The sequence below is a fragment of the Leptodactylus fuscus genome, chromosome 5 (assembly GCF_031893055.1).
Source record: "Leptodactylus fuscus isolate aLepFus1 chromosome 5, aLepFus1.hap2, whole genome shotgun sequence".
In the NCBI taxonomy this organism is placed as follows: domain Eukaryota; kingdom Metazoa; phylum Chordata; class Amphibia; order Anura; family Leptodactylidae; genus Leptodactylus; species Leptodactylus fuscus.
Genome location: NC_134269.1, coordinates 102,218,855 through 102,245,074, shown reverse-complemented (window position 1 = coordinate 102,245,074; position 26,220 = coordinate 102,218,855). Strand labels below are relative to the sequence as shown.

Sequence of the window (26,220 nt, the reverse complement as noted above, 5' to 3'; positions counted from 1 at the left end):
ACTGGGGTTCGATATTCATTCGAATAGTTGAATATTGAGGGGCTATTCGAAACGAATATCGAATATTTCATTTTTCACTCATCTCTAATAATGATCACTTCACCTCCTAAAAAAAATTGAAAGAAAGTGATTGAAATGTCATACATTTACCAAAATGGTATCAATACAATCTATAGCCAGCACTGAAAAAAGCACCATACATAGAAATATAAAAAAAAATATACAGATATCAGAGTATGCGGTCAGAAAGAATTGGTGTTAAAATATAGAATATAAGGAAAGTCTCATTTTTATTGCATGGGGTGAGTGCTGTAAAAATGAAACCTGTAACAAAATGGTGCATTTGCATTTTTTTCCAATTCCACCTCATTCTGATTTTTTTTCCAGTTTCCCAGTACAATATATGAAATTTTTAATGGTGCCATTATTAACATCAGGCTATAGGGAAGATCACTCCAGACAGAGAACTAAATGATCCTGAGTCTTTCTTTTTCTTTTAGTTGCTATGACTCCTAGTATATTTTCTATCTGCTATGAGCTTATATGTGTTCTTTCTTGTAATATATTACTGTATTAACATGCTGCTGTAGCACACTGAATTTCCTTATGGTGGGACTATTAAAGGATTATCTTATTTTATCTTATTTTAGTGTATGTTATCTTATGAAGTACAATTTGTGCCACAAAAAAATAAGCACTTGTACAACTCTGTGAACAGAAATTGTAAAAAGTGATGGCTTTTGAAAGGCAAAGAGGAAAAAAATTAAATGTAAAAATGGAAATCTTCTGGGCCTCTAGTTCTATATGCTATACTTCCAGTCCTTTCTTCTTTAAGTGCTAAAAAAAACATCAGATGAATATTTAGTGGAACAGAAATATGAATAATTGTCTTTCATGTTGTTCCAATATTTAAAATCATCCAAACGTTCTACTATAATCACTAGCAAAGGCAAGAAGAGAGTATGCGTCATCTCATAAACCATGTCAGCACTGATTCCACTATGCGTCATGAGAGTAATCCTGTGCACAGACCATCTGCACTACACATTACATTGATAACAATATTCCATGACATGGATTCAAAAGTTCCTTGTTTACTATATCTTCAAGGCTCATACATTAACACATAAAATTCTGCATATAAAATGACATTACAGTGGTAGAAATGGGAAGAAAGCAAGCCTTTCTGGATGTCAGGACATCATCTGACAACCTGAGCGGTAATCTAATGGATTGCATATTTTTGTCTTTCAGAACCATCCCTGGGGAGGTGATAATGTTCCTGGGGGATCATACATCACACGTATTAGCAGATGATGCATTTTTCATGCACATGAAGACTTCATCCTGACTAAACTGATCAGTACAGGCTCAGTGTGTGGGAAGAGATTTCAAAGTAAAAGAATCCAAAACTTCTTAAGCATCATAGCAATTCTGCATTTGGCACATTCGCTCAGAAGTATGATAAGCATATTAAGGAACATGTCAATAGCAATTTACTACTTTGTACTTAACACAAAATGTTCCTTATTTGTTTTATTGTGGCATTTTTTTTTTTTTTGCTGTTTATTACAAAAGTAGGAATATCAATGTAAATTATATTTTTTACTGAGAAATAATGTGACAAAAGTAAGTATGCGTATTGTTTACAAGAGACAAAAATAGCGCAGTGGATTTATAACTGAAAAAAAGTATGATAGTAAACAAATTGTTTAATTTTGAGATTCTGTTGTTTTCTTTCTTCACTAAGTAAAAAGAAAATTTTGCAGCATGTAGCTAGGTAACTATTAATTACATTAAATCATTTATATTTGATCCAGTTCTGCAAAGATAGAATCACATGAGATTATATACAGACGCTAAAGTAGCGCATAGCTGTGGTTGATGTGTCTAGAGGTTACTCTGTGGCAGTGTATAGAAGGTATTTCAGTTGTGGTTGAGGTGTGTAAAGGTTACAGAGTGGGGCATTTTATAGGATAGTATACCTGTCCTATATATATATATACACACCTATATATCTATACACCTCAACCACAGTTGTGCACTACTGTAGCTGATGTATATCATGTTTATGGTTCTATATTTGCAGAACTGGATCAAATATAAATTAAAGGGGTTTTCCCACCATTCCCATTATGTTTGCCAAGGGTGCCCAGAAAAACATAATGATTTGCTTACTGTTATAGTAACAGTCTCCCTTTAACTTATTCTTGACTTCTGCTGTAATAGTAGGGTGAATGCTGCATCGTTAAAGATGGCAACTGCTCTTGAGCAGAGTTGCCGCATAGTCATCAGGTCTACACTGTATTGCACAGCAGAAACCCAGAGCTAAATTACCTTATCAGAGTTCACTCTGATCATGGGCACTGCTTTTTGTAAGGCTCCAGGGGCCACCTTTTCTGTTGCAGATGGCTGTAGTGTGTCGAGATCAGTGAGGCACCTGACAGTCATGAGCCTAAAAAAAGCTCCCAGACCTATCTTAGCAATATTACTATTTTAATTCATCTATGACCAGCCTCAATAAATGAGCAGTGAATCTCCCATAGTCTGCAATACAGTTGTATTGCAGTCTAAGGGATATGCAGGGACATGTAGCCTCAAGCTCCCTATGGGGAGCTAATAAAATAGTTTATCAAAAAATATAAGTTAAAATATAAACATATATATATATATATATATATATATATATATATATATATATATATATATATATATCACCCCATTTCCCTGAATTTAAAAGAAAAATAAGTATACAAAAACAAACATAAACAAATCATCCAAAAACTTGCACATCTGACCCCATAAAAAAGATGCCTTATGCATCCTTGTACACAAAAATCTAAAAATGATACAAGTGTCAGAATGACTCCAGGAAAAATATTTTTTTTTGCAAAGGTTAGCATTTTTTATGGGATTAAAATACATATATATATATATATATATATATATATATATATATATATATACTCGAGAATAAGCCGACCCGAATATAAGCCGAGACCCCTAATTTTACCCGAGGGGGTAAATGCACCATTGCAGATAAAAAGTCTGGTCATGTGCATTGCAGCTTAGTAACTCCATGGGGATCATAGTAATAGCAGTTAACTCCATCATGTCCCTCGCATTAACCCCCTGTTAATGCGAGGGACATTAGGTATCTTCATAATTAAGGTCCTTCATTAGTCTCACATATTAGTAACCCTTATATGGGGCACACAGGGGTTAATATGAGGGACATGATAAGGTTAACTGTTATTAATGTGAGGCACATGGAGTTACTGAAACTAAATGAATAACCCCAAATGCCTGACATTAATAGGCAGAATAACTAAAGGAAGGTCCCTGTGTGTGTCACTTTACTGGAGCTTCCTCTCCTCTATACAACAGACATCTTCCATAAGACACAATGAATCCTGGCCACTCATCTGCAGGGTAGATGCTAAATCCTAGTGTGCTAAAGGACCTCTGATGATGTCGTGACCATGTGATCGGACTCTGGTGTGGGCGGAGCTACTAGGATTTAGACTCAACCTTATCTGCAGATGTTACATACCAGTGGCTACAGGACCTTTGATGACATCACAGTCACGTGATCTCATGACAAGCCAATCAGAGCAGTAGCACTAAAGGACCTCCCCCTTCCAGGTCCTTCCAGTTTTCTGTGCTTTGTGGGCCCTGACTTTGTGTATAAGCTGAGGAGAGCTTTTTCAGCATGAAAAATGTGCTGAAAAGGTCGGTTTATACTCGAGTATATTCTATATATACAGGGGTGAACCTGCCCTTTTCGCCGCCTGAGGCGGATGACAGAAAGCCGCTCCCCCCCCCCCCCCGGGAGGAGGGGGTGGTGCGGAGGGAGCGTGGCAGAGAGAAGGGGCAGGGCTTAGCGGAGTTCGCAGGCAGAGAGCAGGCAGGGAGAGGACCTGCTCTCTGTCTGAGCGTGAGGGGAGGCCGCTGGAGCAGCGCTGCTCCAGCAGCCTCCCCAATCCACTGCTCGGTGCTAAGCCAGTCCAGGACAGCTTGTCCTGGACTGGCTTAGGTAAGCAAAAATGCCGCACTCCCTGGGGCACTGGCATAGCGCCGCCTGAAGCGGTCGCTTCAGGTCGCCTCATGGGAGGTGCGGCGCTGTATATATATATATATAGAGAGAGAGAGAGAGAAAGAGACAAAGCCCATAAGAAAGTCACACAAACCATTTTTCTCCAATTCCATTCTAATTTTTTTCCCACCTTCCCAGTACATTATACAGAATATTAAATGGTGCCACCACAAAGTACTGTTTGCCCCACAAGCCCTCATATGTCTCTGTGAACGGAAAAAATAAAAAAGTTATGGGGTTTAGAAGGTGGGGAGTTAAAAAAGAAAATCGAAAAAATGCCTGCGGTGGGAACAGGTTAATGTGTCCCTTTCAGTTCGTTGCTATAATGAGTCTTTACTCATTTGTATTTGTTACTTCTTCTGTTTAATATACCACAAATAAAGGCTTGTAACATCTGAGCTTCGATTTGAGTACAGAAGTCATTAAAATGAATGATGTGAATTACTTGAGAAAAGGTATACATGTTATATTATTAGATAAATGAAATGGCCATTCTACAGCCTTTCACACTTCTATTGTGTTATTTGCCTTGCAGCCCATACAGACCATTTGGATTGTTAGTTTTAGTAAGTTAGCTATAAAACTATAGTCAGTTAGAAGTTTTAATAATTCTTCTTGCACATATCCTTGTAGTCAAGGGTTATACCACTAGCAGTGAGGTATCTACTGTGTAGAACTTTAATCTCTTATTTATGTAAAAATTAGTTTCTATCTGTCCTCTATGCACGACCAAATGGCTGGACCAGTCTTCACCAAATTTGGCACACAGATACTTCAGGTGTCCGGGAAGTTTTTAGACCAGGTCTCAACGCTCTCAGACGTACCGTTCCTGAGATACAGCATTCCCAAAACAATGATCTGCATTAGCCAATACAAACCCGCAAGTCTTTCACTCATATTCCAACTGCCATACACACGGCCATTCCACATGTACAATCCAACACTGATATCCAAACTGAGATACACGCATCAGAGGATTAGATACACAGCTCAGCACACACTATCACACATCAAGGGATTAGATACACAGCTGAAGACACACCATCACACATCAGAGCTTTATTCCAGGTTTCCATGACAGCCCAGCCATTTTTCTTTACTGCTGTAGGTCAGCATTAAAGGGGCAGGGCGCTGTGGATGACAGTGTTACACAAGGTCACATTCACACTGTTTTACTCCAGGTCTCCATAACAACCGATCACAGGTTTTTCACTGATTTCCAAACTGAGATACACGTGATCACATGATGCTTATGGCCACACACAAATGACATACAAAACAGACCAGTGCAAAACTAGGCAAATCTGATGGGTCCACTACACAAACAAAAAGTTAAATATACCCATGCAAAGCCAGGTCCTCCTGCTAGTATAACATATATATGATTTATTAGCTGAGCACACTACATGTGTACTTGGTAATAATATAACATGCTTAAAAGGGTATTTTATGTTTATAGAACTAAACTCCATACTGCAACTTTAAAATTTTATATCATGTTTGCTAAATGTGCTTTTCTCTAAAGAATCATTTACCTCAATAAGCAGATTAATTGCGGACCTCAGGGTCACACTACTAGACCTGAGCACCTAATCTGTCACAGACCTTACATCAGCAGAAATTGCTGACGAAAGAAACCAAGAAAAGAATTCCTTTAAGATTTCCATACTCTTGACTTATTGATGGCCTTTTGAATATGAGCATTTTACTAGTATAAGTCTTCCTTTAGAATTCTTTGACATATTGCCCTTTGCAAGTACATGAATAACCAATGACTTCATTTAAAATACTCTCATGTAGTTCTAATTAAAAGGAGGAAAAATCAGGGGTCTCTGACCTTGCTGAGTTGTGGGCAAGCTCATTCTAAATCATACCCACGCAGTTAGTCAACATGAAACCCAGGCAGGTTAGTAAAATACTTCCAATAACAGGATTTTAGTGGAACAAATATTCACATGTGGAACAATTGTTGCAAGAATTAATGAATAAGGTTCTTTAGGCGACAAGTACAAAGATGAATGGGCCAGTTGTATAAATTCATACAACAGATATGCCATATGTGAATTCACCATAGAGAAATGTATTGATGAAAAAGTTACACTGGTCACTGCATAGGCAGACATGAAACATGGAATGAACATGTAGAATAATGTCAATTCAATGTAGTTAGGTGTGGACACAAATATGTCAAAGTTAAAATCCATAATTCCGTCTGATCTTAAACGCACCGATCTACAATAAAAGTTATGCAAAGCAAATCTATTTAATGGATACAAAAAACATCAGTGTGAAAAAAAAATATTTCTTTCCAGTTTTTGGACCAACACAATAGTATGGCATATGTTTTTGTATCCCTCAAAAAATATATACCATAGACACACAAAAATTATATAAAAGATGAATATTTTATTGTAGAATATATCAGAGATAAAAGATGAAAACGCAATACATATAGAGGGATAACCACATAAAATAGTGAACCACAAGGTGAACAAATCACAATGTAATCTAGATAATGAACATTGGCCACCATTGTTTCTCGGCCTTCTTACCCCTGGATAAAAAATTTAGTGTGGCACCCAAACTAAATAAATTTTTCCAAAAGACAAAAAATCCTAAGAGACGTTGCCTAAGACATCTGATGCTTTTTTTTTTTTTTTTTTTTTAAATGTAGATTGTCAGCCCCACATAGAGCTCACAATGTACATTTTTTCCCTATCAGTATGTCTTTGGAATATGGGATGGAAATCCATGCAAGCACGGGAAAACATACAAACTCCATGCAGATGGACTCTTGGCAGGATTTGAACACCAGGACTCCAGCGCTGCAAGGCTGAACTGCTAACCACTGAGCCACCATGCAGCCCCCGTAAGACATGTGATCCTGATCATCTTTCCAACCAGGGCGTTGCAGCTGCCTGATGGGTTTCCACAGCACCCCTGGGAGCCTAAAGAAAGTCCAAGGTCTACTGTGTGTGTCTATTCTCTCACAGAGGCAGGCCCAATGCAACACATAGTATTACAGTGTATTATGCAAGCTTGACCTTGATGGTTAAGTCCTTTGTCCTTCCTCCAGTGCAAAGTGTTAACCCTCAAATTATAAAGGCTAATTTTCTGATTATTCAGGATCAGAACACTGGGATCTCCACTAGAGATGAGCGAACAGTGTTCTATCGAACTCATGTTCGATCGGATATTAGGCTGTTCGGCATGTTCGAATCGAATCGAACACCGCGTGGTAAAGTGCGCCATTACTCGATTCCCCTCCCACCTTCCCTGGCGCCTTTTTTGCTCCAATAACAGCGCAGGGTAGGTGGGACAGGAAATACGACACCGGTGACGTTGAGAAAAGTAGGCAAAACCCATTGGCTGCCGAAAACATGTGACCTCTAATTTAAAAGAACAGCGCCGCCCAGGTTCGCGTCATTCTGAGCTTGCAATTCACCGAGGACGGAGGTTTCCGTCCAGCTAGCTAGGGCTTAGATTCTGGGTAGGCAGGGACAGGCTAGGATAGGAAGGAGAAGACAACCACAACAGCTCTTGTAAGAGCTAAATTCCAGGGAGAAGCTTGTCAGTGTAACGTGGCACTGACGGGCTCAATCGCCGCAACCCAGCTTTCCCAGGATCCTGAATGGAATACACTGTCAGTGTATTCCCGTATACCCGATATATACCCCCGATACCCGTTCCAATGGTGTGCCCCCCCACCTTCACCCCAGAAATACCCTGCAAGTCCCCTAGCAATAGAATTGGGGCTATATACACCCACTATTTTTGCTACTGCCATATAGTGCCATTGTCTGACTGGGAATTCAAAGAATATATTGGGGTTACGTGCACCCACAATTTTTACTACTGGTATACAGTGCCAGTTTCTGACTGGGAATTCAAAGAATATATTGGGGTTATAAATACCCTCATTTCTTGCTACTGCCATATAGTGCCAGTTTCTGACTGGTAATTCAAAGAATATATTGGGGTTATAAATACCCTCATTTCTTGCTACTGGTATATAGTGCCATTGTCTGACTGGGAATTCAAAGAATATATTGGGGTTACGTGCACCCACAATTTTTACTACTGGTATACAGTGCCATTGTCTGACTGGGAATTCAAAGAATATATTGGGGTTACAAATACCCTCATTTCTTGCTACTGCCATATAGTGCCAGTTTCTGACTGGTAATTCAAAAAATATATTGGGGTTACGTGCACCCACAATTTTTACTACTGGTATACAGTGCCATTGTCTGACTGGGAATTCAAAGAATATATTGGGGTTATAAATACCCTCATTTCTTGCTACTGCCATATAGTGCCAGTTTCTGACTGGGAATTCAAAGAATATATTGGGGTTACGTGCACCCACAATTTTTACTACTGGTATACAGTGCCATTGTCTGACTGGGAATTCAAAGAATATATTGGGGTTATAAATACCCTCATTTCTTGCTACTGGTATATAGTGCCATTGTCTGACTGGGAATTCAAAGAATATATTGGGGTTACGTGCACCCACAATTTTTACTACTGGTATACAGTGCCAGTTTCTGACTGGGAATTCAAAGAATATATTGGGGTTACAAATACCCTCATTTCTTGCTACTGCCATATAGTGCCAGTTTCTGACTGGTAATTCAAAGAATATATTGGGGTTACGTGCACCCACAATTTTTACTACTGGTATACAGTGCCAGTTTCTGACTGGGAATTCAAAGAATATATTGGGGTTACAAATACCCTCATTTCTTGCTACTGCCATATAGTGCCAGTTTCTGACTGGTAATTCAAAGAATATATTGGGGTTACGTGCACCCACAATTTTTACTACTGGTATACAGTGCCATTGTCTGACTGGGAATTCAAAGAATATATTGGGGTTATAAATACCCTCATTTCTTGCTACTGGTATATAGTGCCATTGTCTGACTGGGAATTCAAAGAATATATTGGGGTTACGTGCACCCACAATTTTTACTACTGGTATACAGTGCCAGTTTCTGACTGGGAGTTCAAAGAATATATTGGGGTTACAAATACCCTCATTTCTTGCTACTGCCATATAGTGCCAGTTTCTGACTGGTAATTCAAAGAATATATTGGGGTTACGTGCACCCACAATTTTTACTACTGGTATACAGTGCCAGTTTCTGACTGGGAATTCAAAGAATATATTGGGGTTACAAATACCCTCATTTCTTGCTACTGCCATATAGTGCCAGTTTCTGACTGGTAATTCAAAGAATATATTGGGGTTACGTGCACCCACAATTTTTACTACTGGTATACAGTGCCATTGTCTGACTGGGAATTCAAAGAATATATTGGGGTTATAAATACCCTCATTTCTTGCTACTGGTATATAGTGCCATTGTCTGACTGGGAATTCAAAGAATATATTGGGGTTACGTGCACCCACAATTTTTACTACTGGTATACAGTGCCAGTTTCTGACTGGGAATTCAAAGAATATATTGGGGTTATAAATACCCTCATTTCTTGCTACTGCCATATAGTGCCAGTTTCTGACTGGGAATTCAAAGAATATATTGGGGTTACGTGCACCCACAATTTTTACTACTGGTATACAATGCCATTGTCTGACTGGGAATTCAAAGAATATATTGGGGTTATAAATACCCTCATTTCTTGCTACTGGTATATAGTGCCATTGTCTGACTGGGAATTCAAAGAATATATTGGGGTTACGTGCACCCACAATTTTTACTACTGGTATACAGTGCCAGTTTCTGACTGGGAATTCAAAGAATATATTGGGGTTACAAATACCCTCATTTCTTGCTACTGCCATATAGTGCCAGTTTCTGACTGGTAATTCAAAGAATATATTGGGGTTACGTGCACCCACAATTTTTACTACTGGTATACAGTGCCAGTTTCTGACTGGGAATTCAAAGAATATATTGGGGTTACAAATACCCTCATTTCTTGCTACTGCCATATAGTGCCAGTTTCTGACTGGTAATTCAAAGAATATATTGGGGTTACGTGCACCCACAATTTTTACTACTGGTATACAGTGCCATTGTCTGACTGGGAATTCAAAGAATATATTGGGGTTATAAATACCCTCATTTCTTGCTACTGCCATATAGTGCCAGTTTCTGACTGGGAATTCAAAGAATATATTGGGGTTACGTGCACCCACAATTTTTACTACCGGTATACAGTGCCATTGTCTGACTGGGAATTCAAAGAATATATTGGGGTTATAAATACCCTCATTTCTTGCTACTGGTATATAGTGCCATTGTCTGACTGGGAATTCAAAGAATATATTGGGGTTACGTGCACCCACAATTTTTACTACTGGTATACAGTGCCAGTTTCTGACTGGGAATTCAAAGAATATATTGGGGTTACAAATACCCTCATTTCTTGCTACTGCCATATAGTGCCAGTTTCTGACTGGTAATTCAAAGAATATATTGGGGTTACATGCACCCACAATTTTTACTACTGGTATACAGTGCCAGTTTCTGACTGGGAATTCAAAGAATATATTGGGGTTACAAATACCCTCATTTCTTGCTACTGCCATATAGTGCCAGTTTCTGACTGGTAATTCAAAGAATATATTGGGGTTATAAATACCCTCATTTCTTGCTACTGGTATATAGTGCCATTGTCTGACTGGGAATTCAAAGAATATATTGGGGTTACGTGCACCCACAATTTTTACTACTGGTATACAGTGCCAGTTTCTGACTGGGAATTCAAAGAATATATTGGGGTTACAAATACCCTCATTTCTTGCTACTGCCATATAGTGCCAGTTTCTGACTGGTAATTCAAAGAATATATTGGGGTTACGTGCACCCACAATTTTTACTACTGGTATACAGTGCCATTGTCTGACTGGGAATTCAAAGAATATATTGGGGTTATAAATACCCTCATTTCTTGCTACTGCCATATAGTGCCAGTTTCTGACTGGGAATTCAAAGAATATATTGGGGTTATAAATACCCTCATTTCTTGCTACTGGTATATAGTGCCATTGTCTGACTGGGAATTCAAAGAATATATTGGGGTTACGTGCACCCACAATTTTTACTACTGGTATACAGTGCCAGTTTCTGACTGGGAATTCAAAGAATATATTGGGGTTACAAATACCCTCATTTCTTGCTACTGCCATATAGTGCCAGTTTCTGACTGGTAATTCAAAGAATATATTGGGGTTACGTGCACCCACAATTTTTACTACTGGTATACAGTGCCATTGTCTGACTGGGAATTCAAAGAATATATTGGGGTTATAAATACCCTCATTTCTTGCTACTGCCATATAGTGCCAGTTTCTGACTGGGAATTCAAAGAATATATTGGGGTTACGTGCACCCACAATTTTTACTACTGGTATACAGTGCCATTGTCTGACTGGGAATTCAAAGAATATATTGGGGTTATAAATACCCTCATTTCTTGCTACTGGTATATAGTGCCATTGTCTGACTGGGAATTCAAAGAATATATTGGGGTTACGTGCACCCACAATTTTTACTACTGGTATACAGTGCCAGTTTCTGACTGGGAGTTCAAAGAATATATTGGGGTTACAAATACCCTCATTTCTTGCTACTGCCATATAGTGCCAGTTTCTGACTGGTAATTCAAAGAATATATTGGGGTTACGTGCACCCACAATTTTTACTACTGGTATACAGTGCCAGTTTCTGACTGGGAATTCAAAGAATATATTGGGGTTACAAATACCCTCATTTCTTGCTACTGCCATATAGTGCCAGTTTCTGACTGGTAATTCAAAGAATATATTGGGGTTACGTGCACCCACAATTTTTACTACTGGTATACAGTGCCATTGTCTGACTGGGAATTCAAAGAATATATTGGGGTTACGTGCACCCACAATTTTTGCTACTGGTATATAGTGCCAATTTCTAACTGGGAATTCAAAATGCGCAAGGCTCCCGGAAAGGGACGTGGACGAGGCCGTGGGCGAGGTCGGGGGAATGGTTCTGGGGAGCAAGGTAGCAGTGAAGCCACAGGGCGTCCCGTGCCTACTCCTGTGGAGCAGCAAGCATTGCGCCACTCCACAGTGCCAGGGTTGCTTGCCACATTAACTAAACTGCAGGGTACAAACCTTAGTAGGCCCGAGAACCAGGAACAGGTCTTGCAATGGCTGTCAGAGAACGCTTACAGCACATTGTCCAGCAGCCAGTCAGACTCTGCCTCCTCTCCTCCTATTACCCAACAGTCTTGTCCTCCTTCCTCCCAAAATTCCCAAGCTTCACAGAACAATAACCCCAACTGTCCCTGCTCCCCAGAGCTGTTCTCCGCTCCTTTCATTGTCCCTCAACCTGCCTCTCCACGTCACGATTCCACGAACCTAACAGAGGAGCATCTGTGTCCAGATGCTCAAACACTAGAGTCTCCTCCATCTCCGTTCGATTTGGTGGTGGATGACCAGCAACCCACCCTCATCGACGATGATGTGACGCAGTTGCCGTCAGGGCATCCAGTTGACCGGCGCATTGTGCGGGAGGAGGAGATGAGACAGGAGTTGGAAGAGGAAGTGGTGGATGATGAGGACACTGACCCGACCTGGACAGGGGGGATGTCAAGCGGGGAAAGTAGTGTGGATGTTGAGGCAAGTGCAGCACCAAAAAGGGTAGCTAGAGGCAGAGGCAGAGGTCAGCAGCTTAGGCGAAGCCAGGCCACACCCGGAATCTCCCAAGATGTTCCAGTTCGTACCCAGCCCCGAAAAACTCCCACCTCGAGGGCACGTTTCTCGAAGGTGTGGAGTTTTTTCAAGGAATGCGCCGAGGACAGATATAGTGTTGTCTGCACAATTTGCCTCTCGAAATTGATTAGGGGCTCTGAGAAGAGCAACCTGTCCACCACTTCAATGCGCCGTCATTTGGAATCCAAGCACTGGAATCAGTGGCAGGCAGCAACGGCAGGACAAAGGCCGCCTGCCGTTCACGCCACTGCCACTGCCTCTGCCACTGCCTCTGCCTCTGCCACTGCCACTGCTGACTGTGCTGGCGATGCACTCCAGAGGACGAGCCAGGACACCACTTTATCTGCCTCCGCCACTTTGTTGACTTCTCCCTCATCCTCCCCTGTTCCTGTCTTATCTCCTTCTCCTGCACCATCAAAGGCACCATCAGGCGCTTCTTTACAACAACCCACCATCTCTCAGACATTGGAGCGGCGGCAGAAATACACTGCTAACCACCCACACGCGCAAGCCTTGAACGCCAACATCGCTAAACTGCTGGCCCAGGAGATGTTGGCGTTCCGGCTTGTTGAAACTCCCGCCTTCCTGGACCTGATGGCAACTGCGGCACCTCGCTATGCCGTCCCTAGCCGTCACTACTTCTCCCGGTGTGCCGTCCCCGCCTTGCACCAGCACGTGTCACTCAACATCAGGCGGGCCCTTAGTTCCGCGCTTTGCACAAAGGTCCACTTGACCACCGACGCGTGGACAAGTGCATGCGGACAGGGACGCTACATTTCACTGACGGCACACTGGGTGAATGTAGTTGAGGCTGGGACTGCTTCCCAAACTGGCCCGGTGTACCTCGTCTCCCCCCTAACATTCCTGGCAGGGACACGAGAAGAACACCCCCCTCCTCCTCCTCCTCTACCGCCTCCTCCTCCGCCACCGCCTCCTCCTCCGCCACCGCCTCCTCCTCCGCTGTTAGATTGACCCCAGCTACGAGTTGGAAACGTTGCAGCACTGGCGTTGGTAGACGTCAGCAGGCTGTGCTGAAGCTGATCAGCTTGGGGGACAGACAGCACACTGCCTCCGAGGTGAGGGATGCCCTCCTCGATGAGACGGCAATATGGTTTGAGCCGCTGCACCTGGGCCCAGGCATGGTCGTTTGTGATAACGGCCGGAACCTGGTAGCAGCTCTGGAGCTTGCCGGACTCCAACATGTTCCATGCCTGGCCCACGTCTTCAACCTAGTGGTGCAACGTTTCCTAAAGAGCTACCCCAATGTTCCAGAGCTACTGGTGAAAGTGCGGCGCATGTGCGCCCACTTTCGCAAGTCGACAGTAGCCGCTGCTAGCTTAAAATCTCTCCAGCAACGCCTGCATGTGCCACAACACCGGCTTTTGTGCGATGTCCCCACACGCTGGAACTCAACGTTTCAGATGTTGAATAGAGTGGTTGAGCAGCAGAGACCTTTGATGGAATACCAGCTACAAAACCCTAGGGTGCCACAAAGTCAGCTGCCTCAGTTTCTCATCCATGAGTGGCCATGGATGAGAGACCTTTGTGACATCCTACGGGTGTTTGAGGAGTCCACAAGGAGGGTGAGCTCTGAGGATGCGATGGTGAGCCTTACAGTCCCGCTCTTGTGTGTTCTGAGAGAATCCCTGATTGACATCAGGGATAACTCAGATCACACAGAGGAGTCAGGGATAGCATCCGATCCGTCACAGCTGGAGAGTAGGTCCACACATCTGTCCGCTTCATCGCGTTTAATGGAGGAGGAGGAGGAGGAGGAGGAGGAGGAGGAAGAAGAAGAGTTGTCCGATGATGTGATGGTGATACAGGAGGCTTCCGGGCAACTTCGAATCGTCCCATTGTTGCAACGCGGATGGGTAGACATGGAGGATGAGGAGGAAATGGAGATTGAACTTTCCGGTGGGGCCAGAGGAGTCATGCCAACTAACACTGTGGCAGACATGGCTGAGTTCATGTTGGGGTGCTTTACAACCGACAAGCGTATTGTCAAAATCATGGAGGACAACCAGTACTGGATCTTTGCTATCCTTGACCCCCGGTATAAAAACAACATCTCGTCTTTTATTCCGGTAGAGGGGAGGGCCAATCGCATCAATGCTTGCCACAGGCAATTGGTGCAGAATATGATGGAGATGTTTCCAGCATGTGACGTTGGCGGCAGGGAGGACAGTTCCTCCAGTAGGCGACCAAGTTCTCACCGGTCCACACAAACGAGGGGCACACTGTCTAAGGTCTGGGACACCTTGATGGCACCCCCTCGCCAAAGTGCCGCCACAGAGGGTCCTAGTGTCACCAGGCGTGAGAAGTATAGGCGCATGTTGCGGGAATACCTTTCCGACCACAGCCCTGTCCTCTCCGACCCCTCTGCGCCCTACACGTATTGGGTGTCGAAGTTGGACCTGTGGCTTGAACTTGCCCTATATGCCTTGGAGGTGCTGTCCTGTCCTGCCGCCAGCGTCCTATCTGAGAGGGTGTTCAGTGCAGCCGGTGGCATCATCACTGACAAGCGCACCCGTCTGTCAGCTGAGAGTGCCGACCGGCTCACTTTGATAAAAATGAACCACCACTGGATAGAGCCTTCATTTTTGTGCCCACCTGTGTAAAGCACCCCAACATGAAACTCCATGTCTGTACTCAACCTCTCCAATTCCTCCGCATCCTCATACTCATCCACCATAAGCGTTGCACAATTCTGCTAATACTAGGCTCCCTCCAACATGATTTCCCCCAACTCTGCTGGTTAGAGGCTCCCTCCACCCTGATTTCCACCAACTCTGCTGGTTAGAGGCTCCCTCCACCCTGCTTTCCCACAACTCTGCTGGTTAGAGGCTCCCTCCACCATGAATTTGCCCAAACTGGGCTGGTTAGAGGCTCCCTCCACCATGAATTGGTCCAAACTGGGGTTTTTAGAGGCTCCCTCCACCATGAATTTGCCAAAACTGGGCTGTTTAGAGGCTCCCTCCACCATGAATTGGTCCAAATTGGGGTTTTTAGAGGCTCCCTCCACCATGAATTTGCCCAAACTGGGCTGGTTAGAGGCTCCCTCCACCATGAATTGGTCCAAACTGGGCTGGTTAGAGGCTCCCTCCACCATGAATTGGTCCAAATTGGGGTTTTTAGAGGCTCCCTCCACCATGAATTGGTCCAAACTGGGCTGTTTAGAGGCTCCCTCCACCATGAATTGGTCCAAACTGGGGTTTTTAGAGGCTCCCTCCACCATGAATTGGTCCAAACTGGGCTGGTTAGAGGCTCCCTCCACCATGAATCGGTCCAAACTGGGTTTTTTAGAGGCTCCCTCCACCATGAATTGGTCCAAACTGGGGTTTTTAGAGGCTCCCTCCACCATGAATTGGTCCAAACTGGGGTTTTTAGAGGCTCCCTCCACCATGAATTGGTCCAAACTGGGGTTTTTAGAGGCTCCCTCCACCATGAATTTGCCCAAACTGGGCTGTTTAGAGGCTCCCTCCACCATGAATTGGTCCAAACTGGGTTTTTTAGAGGCTCCCTCCACCATGAATTGGTCCAAACTGGGGTTTTTAGAGGCTCCCTCCACCATGAATTGGTCCAAACTGGGGTTTTTAGAGGCTCCCTCCACCATGAATTTGCCCAAACTGGGCTGTTTAGAGGCTCCCTCCACCATGAATTGGTCCAAATTGGGGTTTTTAGAGGCTCCCTCCACCATGAATTGGTCCAAACTGGGGTTTTTAGAGGCTCCCTCCACCATGAATTTGCCCAAACTGGGCTGTTTAGAGGCTCCCTCCAGCATGAATTGGTCCAAACTGGGGTTTTTAGAGGCTCCCTCCACCATGAATTTGCCCAAACTGGGCTGTTTAGAGGTTCCCTCCAGCATGAATTGGTCCAAACTGGGTTTTTTAGAGGCTCCCTCCACCATGAATTGGTCCAAACTGGGGTTTTTAGAGGCTCCCTCCACCATGAATTGGTCCAAACTGGGGTTTTTAGAGGCTCCCTCCACCATGAATTGGTCCAAACTGGGGTTTTTAGAGGCTCCCTCCACCATGAATTGGTCCAAACTGGGCTGGTTAGAGGCTCCCTCCACCATGAATTTGCCCAAACTGGGCTGTTTAGAGGCTCCCTCCACCATGAATTGGTCCAAACTGGGCTGGTTAGAGGCTCCCTCCACCATGAATTGGTCCAAACTGGGTTTTTTAGAGGCTCCCTCCACCATGAATTGGTCCAAACTGGGGTTTTTAGAGGCTCCCTCCACCATGAATTGGTCCAAACTGGGGTTTTTAGAGGCTCCCTCCACCATGAATTTGCCCAAACTGGGTTTTTTAGAGGCTCCCTCCACCATGAATTGGTCCAAACTGGGCTGTTTAGAGGCTCCCTCCACCATGAATTTGCCCAAACTGGGCTGTTTAGAGGCTCCCTCCAGCATGAATTGGTCCAAACTGGGGTTTTTAGAGGCTCCCTCCACCATGAATTGGTCCAAACTGGGGTTTTTAGAGGCTCCCTCCACCATGAATTGGTCCAAACTGGGCTGTTTAGAGGCTCCCTCCACCATGAATTGGTCCAAACTGGGGTTTTTAGAGGCTCCCTCCACCATGAATTGGTCCAAACTGGGCTGGTTAGAGGCTCCCTCCACCATGAATTGGTCCAAACTGGGTTTTTTAGAGGCTCCCTCCACTATGAATTGGTCCAAACTGGGGTTTTTAGAGGCTCCCTCCACCATGAATTGGTCCAAACTGGGGTTTTTAGAGGCTCCCTCCACCATGAATTTGCCCAAACTGGGCTGTTTAGAGGCTCCCTCCACCATGAATTGGTCCAAACTGGGTTTTTTAGAGGCTCCCTCCACCATGAATTGGTCCAAACTGGGCTGTTTAGAGGCTCCCTCCACCATGAATTTGCCCAAACTGGGCTGTTTAGAGGCTCCCTCCAGCATGAATTGGTCCAAACTGGGGTTTTTAGAGGCTCCCTCCACCATGAATTGGTCCAAACTGGGGGTTTTAGAGGCTCCCTCCACCATGAATTGGTCCAAACTGGGGTTTTTAGAGGCTCCCTCCACCATGAATTGGTCCAAACTGGGCTGTTTAGAGGCTCCCTCCACCATGAATTGGTCCAAACTGGGGTTTTTAGAGGCTCCCTCCACCATGAATTGGTCCAAACTGGGCTGGTTAGAGGCTCCCTCCACCATGAATTGGTCCAAACTGGGTTTTTTAGAGGCTCCCTCCACTATGAATTGGTCCAAACTGGGGTTTTTAGAGGCTCCCTCCACCATGAATTTGCCCAAACTGGGCTGTTTAGAGGCTCCCTCCACCATGAATTGGTCCAAATTGGGGTTTTTAGAGGCTCCCTCCACCATGAATTTGCCCAAACTGGGCTGGTTAGAGGCACCCTCCACCATGAATTGGTCCAAACTGGGCTGGTTAGAGGCTCCCTCCACCATGAATTGGTCCAAATTGGGGTTTTTAGAGGCTCCCTCCACCATGAATTGGTCCAAACTGGGCTGTTTAGAGGCTCCCTCCACCATGAATTGGTCCAAACTGGGGTTTTTAGAGGCTCCCTCCACCATGAATTGGTCCAAACTGGGCTGGTTAGAGGCTCCCTCCACCATGAATTGGTCCAAACTGGGTTTTTTAGAGGCTCCCTCCACCATGAATTGGTCCAAACTGGGTTTTTTAGAGGCTCCCTCCACCATGAATTGGTCCAAACTGGGGTTTTTAGAGGCTCCCTCCACCATGAATTGGTCCAAACTGGGGTTTTTAGAGGCTCCCTCCACCATGAATTTGCCCAAACTGGGCTGTTTAGAGGCTCCCTCCACCATGAATTGGTCCAAACTGGGTTTTTTAGAGGCTCCCTCCACCATGAATTGGTCCAAACTGGGGTTTTTAGAGGCTCCCTCCACCATGAATTGGTCCAAACTGGGGTTTTTAGAGGCTCCCTCCACCATGAATTTGCCCAAACTGGGCTGTTTAGAGGCTCCCTCCACCATGAATTGGTCCAAATTGGGGTTTTTAGAGGCTCCCTCCACCATGAATTGGTCCAAACTGGGGGTTTTAGAGGCTCCCTCCACCATGAATTTGCCCAAACTGGGCTGTTTAGAGGCTCCCTCCAGCATGAATTGGTCCAAACTGGGGTTTTTAGAGGCTCCCTCCACCATGAATTGGTCCAAACTGGGGTTTTTAGAGGCTCCCTCCACCATGAATTGGTCCAAACTGGGGTTTTTAGAGGCTCCCTCCACCATGAATTGGTCCAAACTGGGTTTTTTAGAGGCTCCCTCCACCATGAATTGGTCCAAACTGGGTTTTTTAGAGGCTCCCTCCACCATGAATTGGTCCAAACTGGGGTTTTTAGAGGCTCCCTCCACCATGAATTTGCCCAAACTGGGCTGGTTAGAGGCTCCCTCCACCATGAATTTGCCCAAACTGGGCTGTTTAGAGGCTCCCTCCACCATGAATTGGTCCAAACTGGGGTTTTTAGAGGCTCCCTCCACCATGAATTGGTCCAAACTGGGGTTTTTAGAGGCTCCCTCCACCATGAATTTGCCCAAACTCTGCTGGTTAGAGGCTCAATCCACCCTGATTTTCAAAACAAATGTTGGTGCCAACCTCAACTTACTACAAGGGCCAAATTCACTGCTGGTGACAAGCTCTCCTCACTGCAAGTGCCAAATACACATGTTTCAAGGTGTTTTCCTACTGTCAGAGAGGTGGTATTGAGTGTGTAAAGTGTGTAGTTGTTAGGCTGTGATGTTGGGGTAATAGAGGGTCTTTGGTGTGTTAGATGCCCCCAGACATGCTTCCCCTGCTGTCCCAGTGTCATTCCAGAGGTGTTGGCATCATTTCCTGGGGTGTCATAGTGGACTTGGTGACCCTCCAGACACGGATTTGGGTTTCCCCCTTAACGAGTATATGTTCCCCATAGACTATAATGGGGTTCGAAACCCGTTCGAACACACGAACAGTGAGCGGCTGTTCGATTCGAATTTCGAACCTCGAACATTTTAGTGTTCGCTCATCTCTAATCTCCACTAATCATAAGAACTAGGGTAGAAAAAGCAAGTTGGAAATGGGTGTCCCCTTTTCATTAATATGAATGGGAACCACCTGAGACAGCCATAGTATAGCACTTGCCTATCTCCTGCAGTTCTCTTTGAAATAGAAATAGCAGCAATGTCCACTTGTGTCCTGCTACTTCATTTAAACTAGGTGAAATCAACAAAAAAAAATTTTGAAATTGATTTTGCTTGTGCAGTATTACTTAGAACTCAACTAATAACAATGTGTACAATAAAACATAATTCTTAATATCGTATGTCTACAATTAGCCAGAAATGCTAGGCCACACTAAAAACAAATAAGTGTGATTTGAATACTTAGATAGTTATTGGGGGCCTCCCTAATAATACTAGCATCCATTGGACGAATATTAGTCCACCAGTAAGTATATGACTCATTCAGTACAGACACATAAGTGGGCCAGGAATCTTCCCATAACATAGATGGGCATATCACAACAGGATCTGTCTGTCTACTGCTGTTTTTGATGAAAGTTTTTCATTTTAACATTGCTCTTCTGCATTGGTCGCAGCATATCACTGCCCCCAATAAGATATAATGGCGGCAGCCTAGCAGAGAGTAACACATGGAGTGATTAACACTCTGGCCAGGGATGGGTAAGTATCCACCTTCCCTCTCAAGCCACAGTCATGCCCAGCTACTCAGAGGTAGGATTACATACAACACCATGACAAAATACACATTTCTGCTGAATGTGTTCTGACAAGCTCATCAGATGTGCAAGCTGAATAAACTATATAACTTATTAAATCAAAGCTAGAATTGGTAGCACTATGTTCCCTCATAGTTTCTCCCCCGTCCGTAATGTGTGATATTAAATATTATGCTTGAGGCCTGGTTCACAACTGCGTTCGGTATTCCATTCAGGGAATCCACTTGGGGACCCCGTGAATGGAATACCGAACGCATTGACAAGCGGTGAGCAATGAAAGCACACGGACCGCATAGACTATAATGGGGTCCATGTGTTTACAGTGTCCGCATGAGTTATGCGGAGAGCAGAGAGGAAAGTAGTTCATAAAGTACTTTTCTCTCCGCATGTTCCGTGTGGAAACTGCACAGAAAACACACAGACTCCATTATAGTCTGTGGGGTCCGTGTGCTTTCATAAGCTTACCGCTTGTCAATGCGTTCGGTATTCCATTCAGGGGTCCTCAAGCGAACTCCCCGATCGGTTACCGAACGCAGATGTGAACCAGGCCTAAGTGTACATGTTGTTATTAGTTCAGTTCCATTCAAACTACGGTACAAAATATTTGGTTAGGGGGTAATTTTATGTTACAGTATTGCCCATTTAATGAGACAAAAAAAAAATGTCTAAAGTGTTTAGACAATAAATAAGTCCACTAATGGTCACATTCTAGCTCACCATCTGCTTCGTGAACTGCCTTACACATCTTGCAACTGTACTGCTTTCCTCTCTGAGCCTTGCACCCACTTCACATGTGACATTTTTCCTCAGTTTCACAAAGGTCTCTGTCACATCTCCTGACCTCAGGTCACCACCACCCTCCAGCTGCTTTCGGTCCCTCACTGTAGAAGGTCATGGCACTCTCCAACTGACCAGATTCTATACATACATATAGAAACACAATTTAAAGAGATAGTTGCTGAGCAACAGTTGTAGTCTATTTTTTACAACTGTAAAGGGATTCGTGAGCAGTCCATTATCTATAATAAAAATAAATATATGGTACAGGAGAGCCATGAGACCATGTACAAAAGAAATATCTAAGACTTTTCTTTCATTGCATACCTATTCCCCCAGTATATATAATTCACTCATTATTACCTTACCTCAGTTGGGTCCGATGACTTATAGTGACTCCACGGGAGGTGAAAACTCCTCAGTTACTTCTGATGATGAGACAGGTTACTTGCACCAAGGATAAATGCACCATTTCCCCAGCAGGCAGAGATGGTACACTCTCTGGTTGTCCATGTGATGCTGTGCTTTGGTACCATGGGATTGATAGCAGAGCGCAATTAAAAAGAGTGTCTAAGCAGAACAGGCGGAAAGTGGAATATGAGTTCAGTATACATCAAAGAAGTGAAGAGTGCAAAAGACAATGAGGTGATGAGTGCAGGAATGTGTTGTCACTGAAGTGCTGATGTAATAAATCAGTTAGTAAGCGAGTGAGCGGTCCCGGACATGTATCACTATTATTTGGCGGTTCACCTTCCAGGCATTTGTTTTTGGGCCTCTTTTTGGGCTTACACAAGGACTGAAATTGAGAAAATGGTGGCTTTCTCCAATTCATCTGAATGCTCTCTTATGGTCTGATTTATTGGATACTAGCGTCTGCCCGGGACTACGTCTGCGTGTTGTTGGTGTCAATGATATATGGTGTCGTTTAAAATAGTATATGAGCATAAATTCATAACAGTCATGAAGCCATGTCATTTATTGGGATAAAAAATATCCTATGTGTTAATCCAGGTTACAAACTATTTATGTGCCAAATTTCATTAAAATTTGTGGCCGCTTTTACATGATTGAGTAACAAACACACAAACATCCAAACTTTCACATTTATAATAGTAGGATGCTATTGGCCCTTTTTAAGGACCGATGACCTTCACAAGAACAATTTGGAAAATTTCCAACAAGCTTTATGCCCTGACGTTATCTACATCCTTGGTTTTTATCTTTAAAGGGGTTATCCAGTTTTTACAAAGTATGGGCCAAACAACAGGATGCACCAATACAAAACACACATCCTATCATATATCCTTTTTATATTTTGTGCTGTTTATCTGATTTATGTCAAGGCCATTGAAGTCAGCTGTGATGTTTCATTTGCAAAGTCACTATGGATGTGGGAGTGATTTATTACCTGTGATTTCATTGCAGTGGAAAGTGGAGAAGGGGTACACAGAGAATGAGAGCAGGCAGTTGAATCATGGGAAATATAGTTTATCCACAGATTCACTACAATTATACAAGGAGCACAAAGTGAAATAAAGCCAAGCAAACAGTGTACAAGGGAAAAGTGAACATTTAGCACTGCAGTTTTAACCTTAACTGAGCTACATGATGAAAGAGTTGGACTGTTTGGATAACATGATTACTTACTTGGCTATCTCAATTTTTATTTTTCTTGTTTCTCCTTGTGATTTGTAATAATAATTGAAAATGTTAATAAAAATGCAATTATATAAAAATAAAAGGAAAAAAAGAAAGAAATCTGGCCAGCTATCAAAGTGTGGCATTGTAGACAAAACCTGCAAAAAATCTCAAGTTCTACAGCCAAGTAATAAGCTTGCTTCGGCGATTCCGCAGCGAAGTTCACTGAAAATAGCCATGGATTTTAAATGTAAGTTTATTGCGTATACTGAAGTTTAATACACTTGAGTGATACATTACTTCCTACATACTGTCCACAAATTCAGGACCTCAAGCTCATCTTAAAAAAAGGTATTGTTGTGTGGGTTAAAATAATACATATTGTGAAAGCATTAATTACTGAAGATGAAGAAAAGAAGCAATTAAAACACAATCTGAAAAGCATGACGCTGTCAGAAATTTGATGGTATTTATAGAGCAAAGTGTTCTCAGCAGACCTCCACTGACTCCTCTGAGAAATTCAGTGCACACTGGCCAGACAGTTTCCTTTACACTCTAGTTGCTTTTTTTATTAATTAGCATTATTTGCATTGCTATCAAAACAAGTTTTAAAAAAGTGGACACATGATTGGACATAGGAATATTATGTGCTGTCTTAATGGTGCTACTTGACACTCACACAGTATCTGTCTGGTAGGCTTTGGGATGTATGGAGAGAGATACAGTATGGTAGGATATGCCAATGGGTGTTCTTAAACCACTGTTCAGCAATCAAAATTAGCCATGTCATTAGCAAATGTCCATGGTGGGTATAAGGATGACTTTTTCTAGGCTCTTTCTATATCTACTGAAGACTTCAATCCAGAAAACCATGACCATCTCTCCAATTCGTTTTCTCCTCTAGGTGATCACCACTATTCGTTTTGAGTTATCAAATGATGGTGAGGGAACCTTCATAATCTTAAAAGATGGAGGTTCCAGTGGTAGATATGTCATGAAAGTATACATGTTGTAATGTTCCTTTAAGATTTTAGATAAACAATTATGAGTTATCTTCTAAAAAAGAATATGGCTCACATTTACAATTTATGCTTTCTGACAGGGGTAATTTTTACAGCAAGAATAATACTGTCTCCATAATGCTAAAGAGAACAGAACTTTAGAGGTTGCAAGTAAAATGTTTCTAGCAGCCTCAAACATTGGCTGTAGCAACATGGAATATAAGATTAGCATAAAGAAATATCATCTACATATCCACAATTATTCTTTCTGATTTTTATAGCCACTGCATTTCAACAGCATATCCAGTACAGTGTGTGTTTAGCATCACTCCTGGGTAAGTATTTTTCAAACAAAAAATCCTATAATGTATTTTTAAAGGGCTTTTATCTCCTTCCATATTTTATATTTGATATTGTGCATTCTGGGAAATCTGATAAAGCCCCATCCTGGAAGTAATGTGGAATTGTAGGTGATGTGGAATATGTTTGAAATTTACAAGATATACATTAAAATAAAATGTGTGTGTTCAGATGTCAGGAAGAGAAGTATACTCGGCAGATTGGCCATCTAATCTGAGCACTTAATTATTTTGGCAGCTATCCACTAGGTTCAGACCGGAAAACTTCACCAACACCACGTAAAGTAAGATAAGATAGCTAACATAAGTACAATAAAGGGTAATTGTTAGTTCAATGGACCTTAATTCATATCATAAAAGCTTCTAGTGACTGTGACAGCATTGTTTCCTGGTATCACCATCATTCATGTTACTAGGCCACATTATTGGAATTAAAGGAGTATCTGAGTAAAGAAAATTATATTGTTAAAGGAGTATTCCAAGACTTAAAAAAATGGGCAGAAGAAAGATAATGGAATAAAAATAAGAAAACAACAAACTCATTAAAAGTAGATACCACGGGAGATCGCACCCTGACGCGCATTTCGTCATAGAGGCAAAGCGTCGGGGTGCGTTCTCCCATAGTATGTACTTTTAATCATGGTTTAATATACCTTGGTTCATCCTTCATTCCAGTATGTATCCTGGGGCATTTTTTTACATATATCTTGATGCAGAGTCTCTTTGCATTTACTCTTGTACACAAGCTGTCACTATGACTTCATTATATACTGCCACATATGCATGTTGTTATCTCTGCTAATGGTTATGTTCATTACTAGCCTTTACTACTGGATTTCATACATTGCTATTGATTTCTTTTTGATACTACATTCTTACCTACCACGTGTGTTCTTTGACAGGTAGCATTGGTCCCCTTTTATGTTTATTCATGTCTGTGTACTCTGTCTTATTAAAGTTTTTATTTTTATTACCTTCAATAAATTATGTTTTTTTACTGGTGATGATTCCAATGTTTTTTGATTTATTCCAGTATGAGTAAGGAGACACCCGCAGGTACCTGGGCTGAGATGGTGAGTGGGTGTCAGTACTCCTCTCCAGCTAGGAGCTGGAGCCCAGAGAATAGCTGTAATGTATACAATGTCCAGCCCAGGATCAGTTGAATTACTCACTGCTTTATTGAAACAGGCATCTGCTGGTTCACTTGTCCTGTAGTGGTGAGGCGTGGCAAAGCGTAACTGGCAGAAACCTCCTCATGCATTAGCAAAGATTCTTAAATGTCTGCAGGTCCAGCTTCTGGTTCACTGCAGGAGTTCAGTTAGCTTATAGAGGTAGGTGCAGGCTGCCAGATTTGTAGTTCTGCTAAGCCTGATGTAATCCTGTCCTCTCACTGATAGTAGTGCAGGGCGCTATAACATAGCTCTTCCTCACAGCACACAGTGTCTAAAACACAAAATGACTACTGTCACGCAACTACTTGCTTTTTCTTCCCTGGCTGCTTACTGAATACTATTTCCTCTCTCTGCTATGACTTTTTCCTGTTCCAGCTACAGATCCATCCACTATACTATGTGGTGCTAAATTTAACCTTATAGAGACCACAACTCACCAGGAGTTACCAGATACCAAAGAACAATAGCTTGAAAACATTTAACAACTGAATACAGTATGAATATGACAACATATACTAACAATTAGAGATGAGCGAACACTGTTCGGAACAGCCGTTCCGAACAGCACGCTCCCATAGAAAAGAATGGAAGCGGCCGGCACGCGGGGGTCTAAGCGGCCGGCCGCCAGCAAAGTCTGCGTGCCAGGTGCTTCCATTCATTTCTATGGGAGCGTGCTGTTCGGATCGGCTGATCCGAACAGTGTTCGCTCATCTCTACTAACAATCGTAACATGTAAGGCACT

At 42.9% G+C, this 26,220-nt stretch overlaps 1 protein-coding gene across 1 annotated transcript in view; it reads left to right on the top strand.

The window, feature by feature from the left end:
• Window positions 1-25,945, top strand: part of LOC142204542 (uncharacterized) — a 252,351-nt gene extending 226,406 nt beyond the window's left edge. Inside the window, exon 101 of the mRNA XM_075275859.1 lies at window positions 25,854-25,945. Coding sequence (XP_075131960.1) covers window positions 25,854-25,945 — 92 coding nt within the window. The remainder of the gene's footprint in view (window positions 1-25,853) is intronic.
• Window positions 25,946-26,220: the final 275 nt, after the last annotated feature.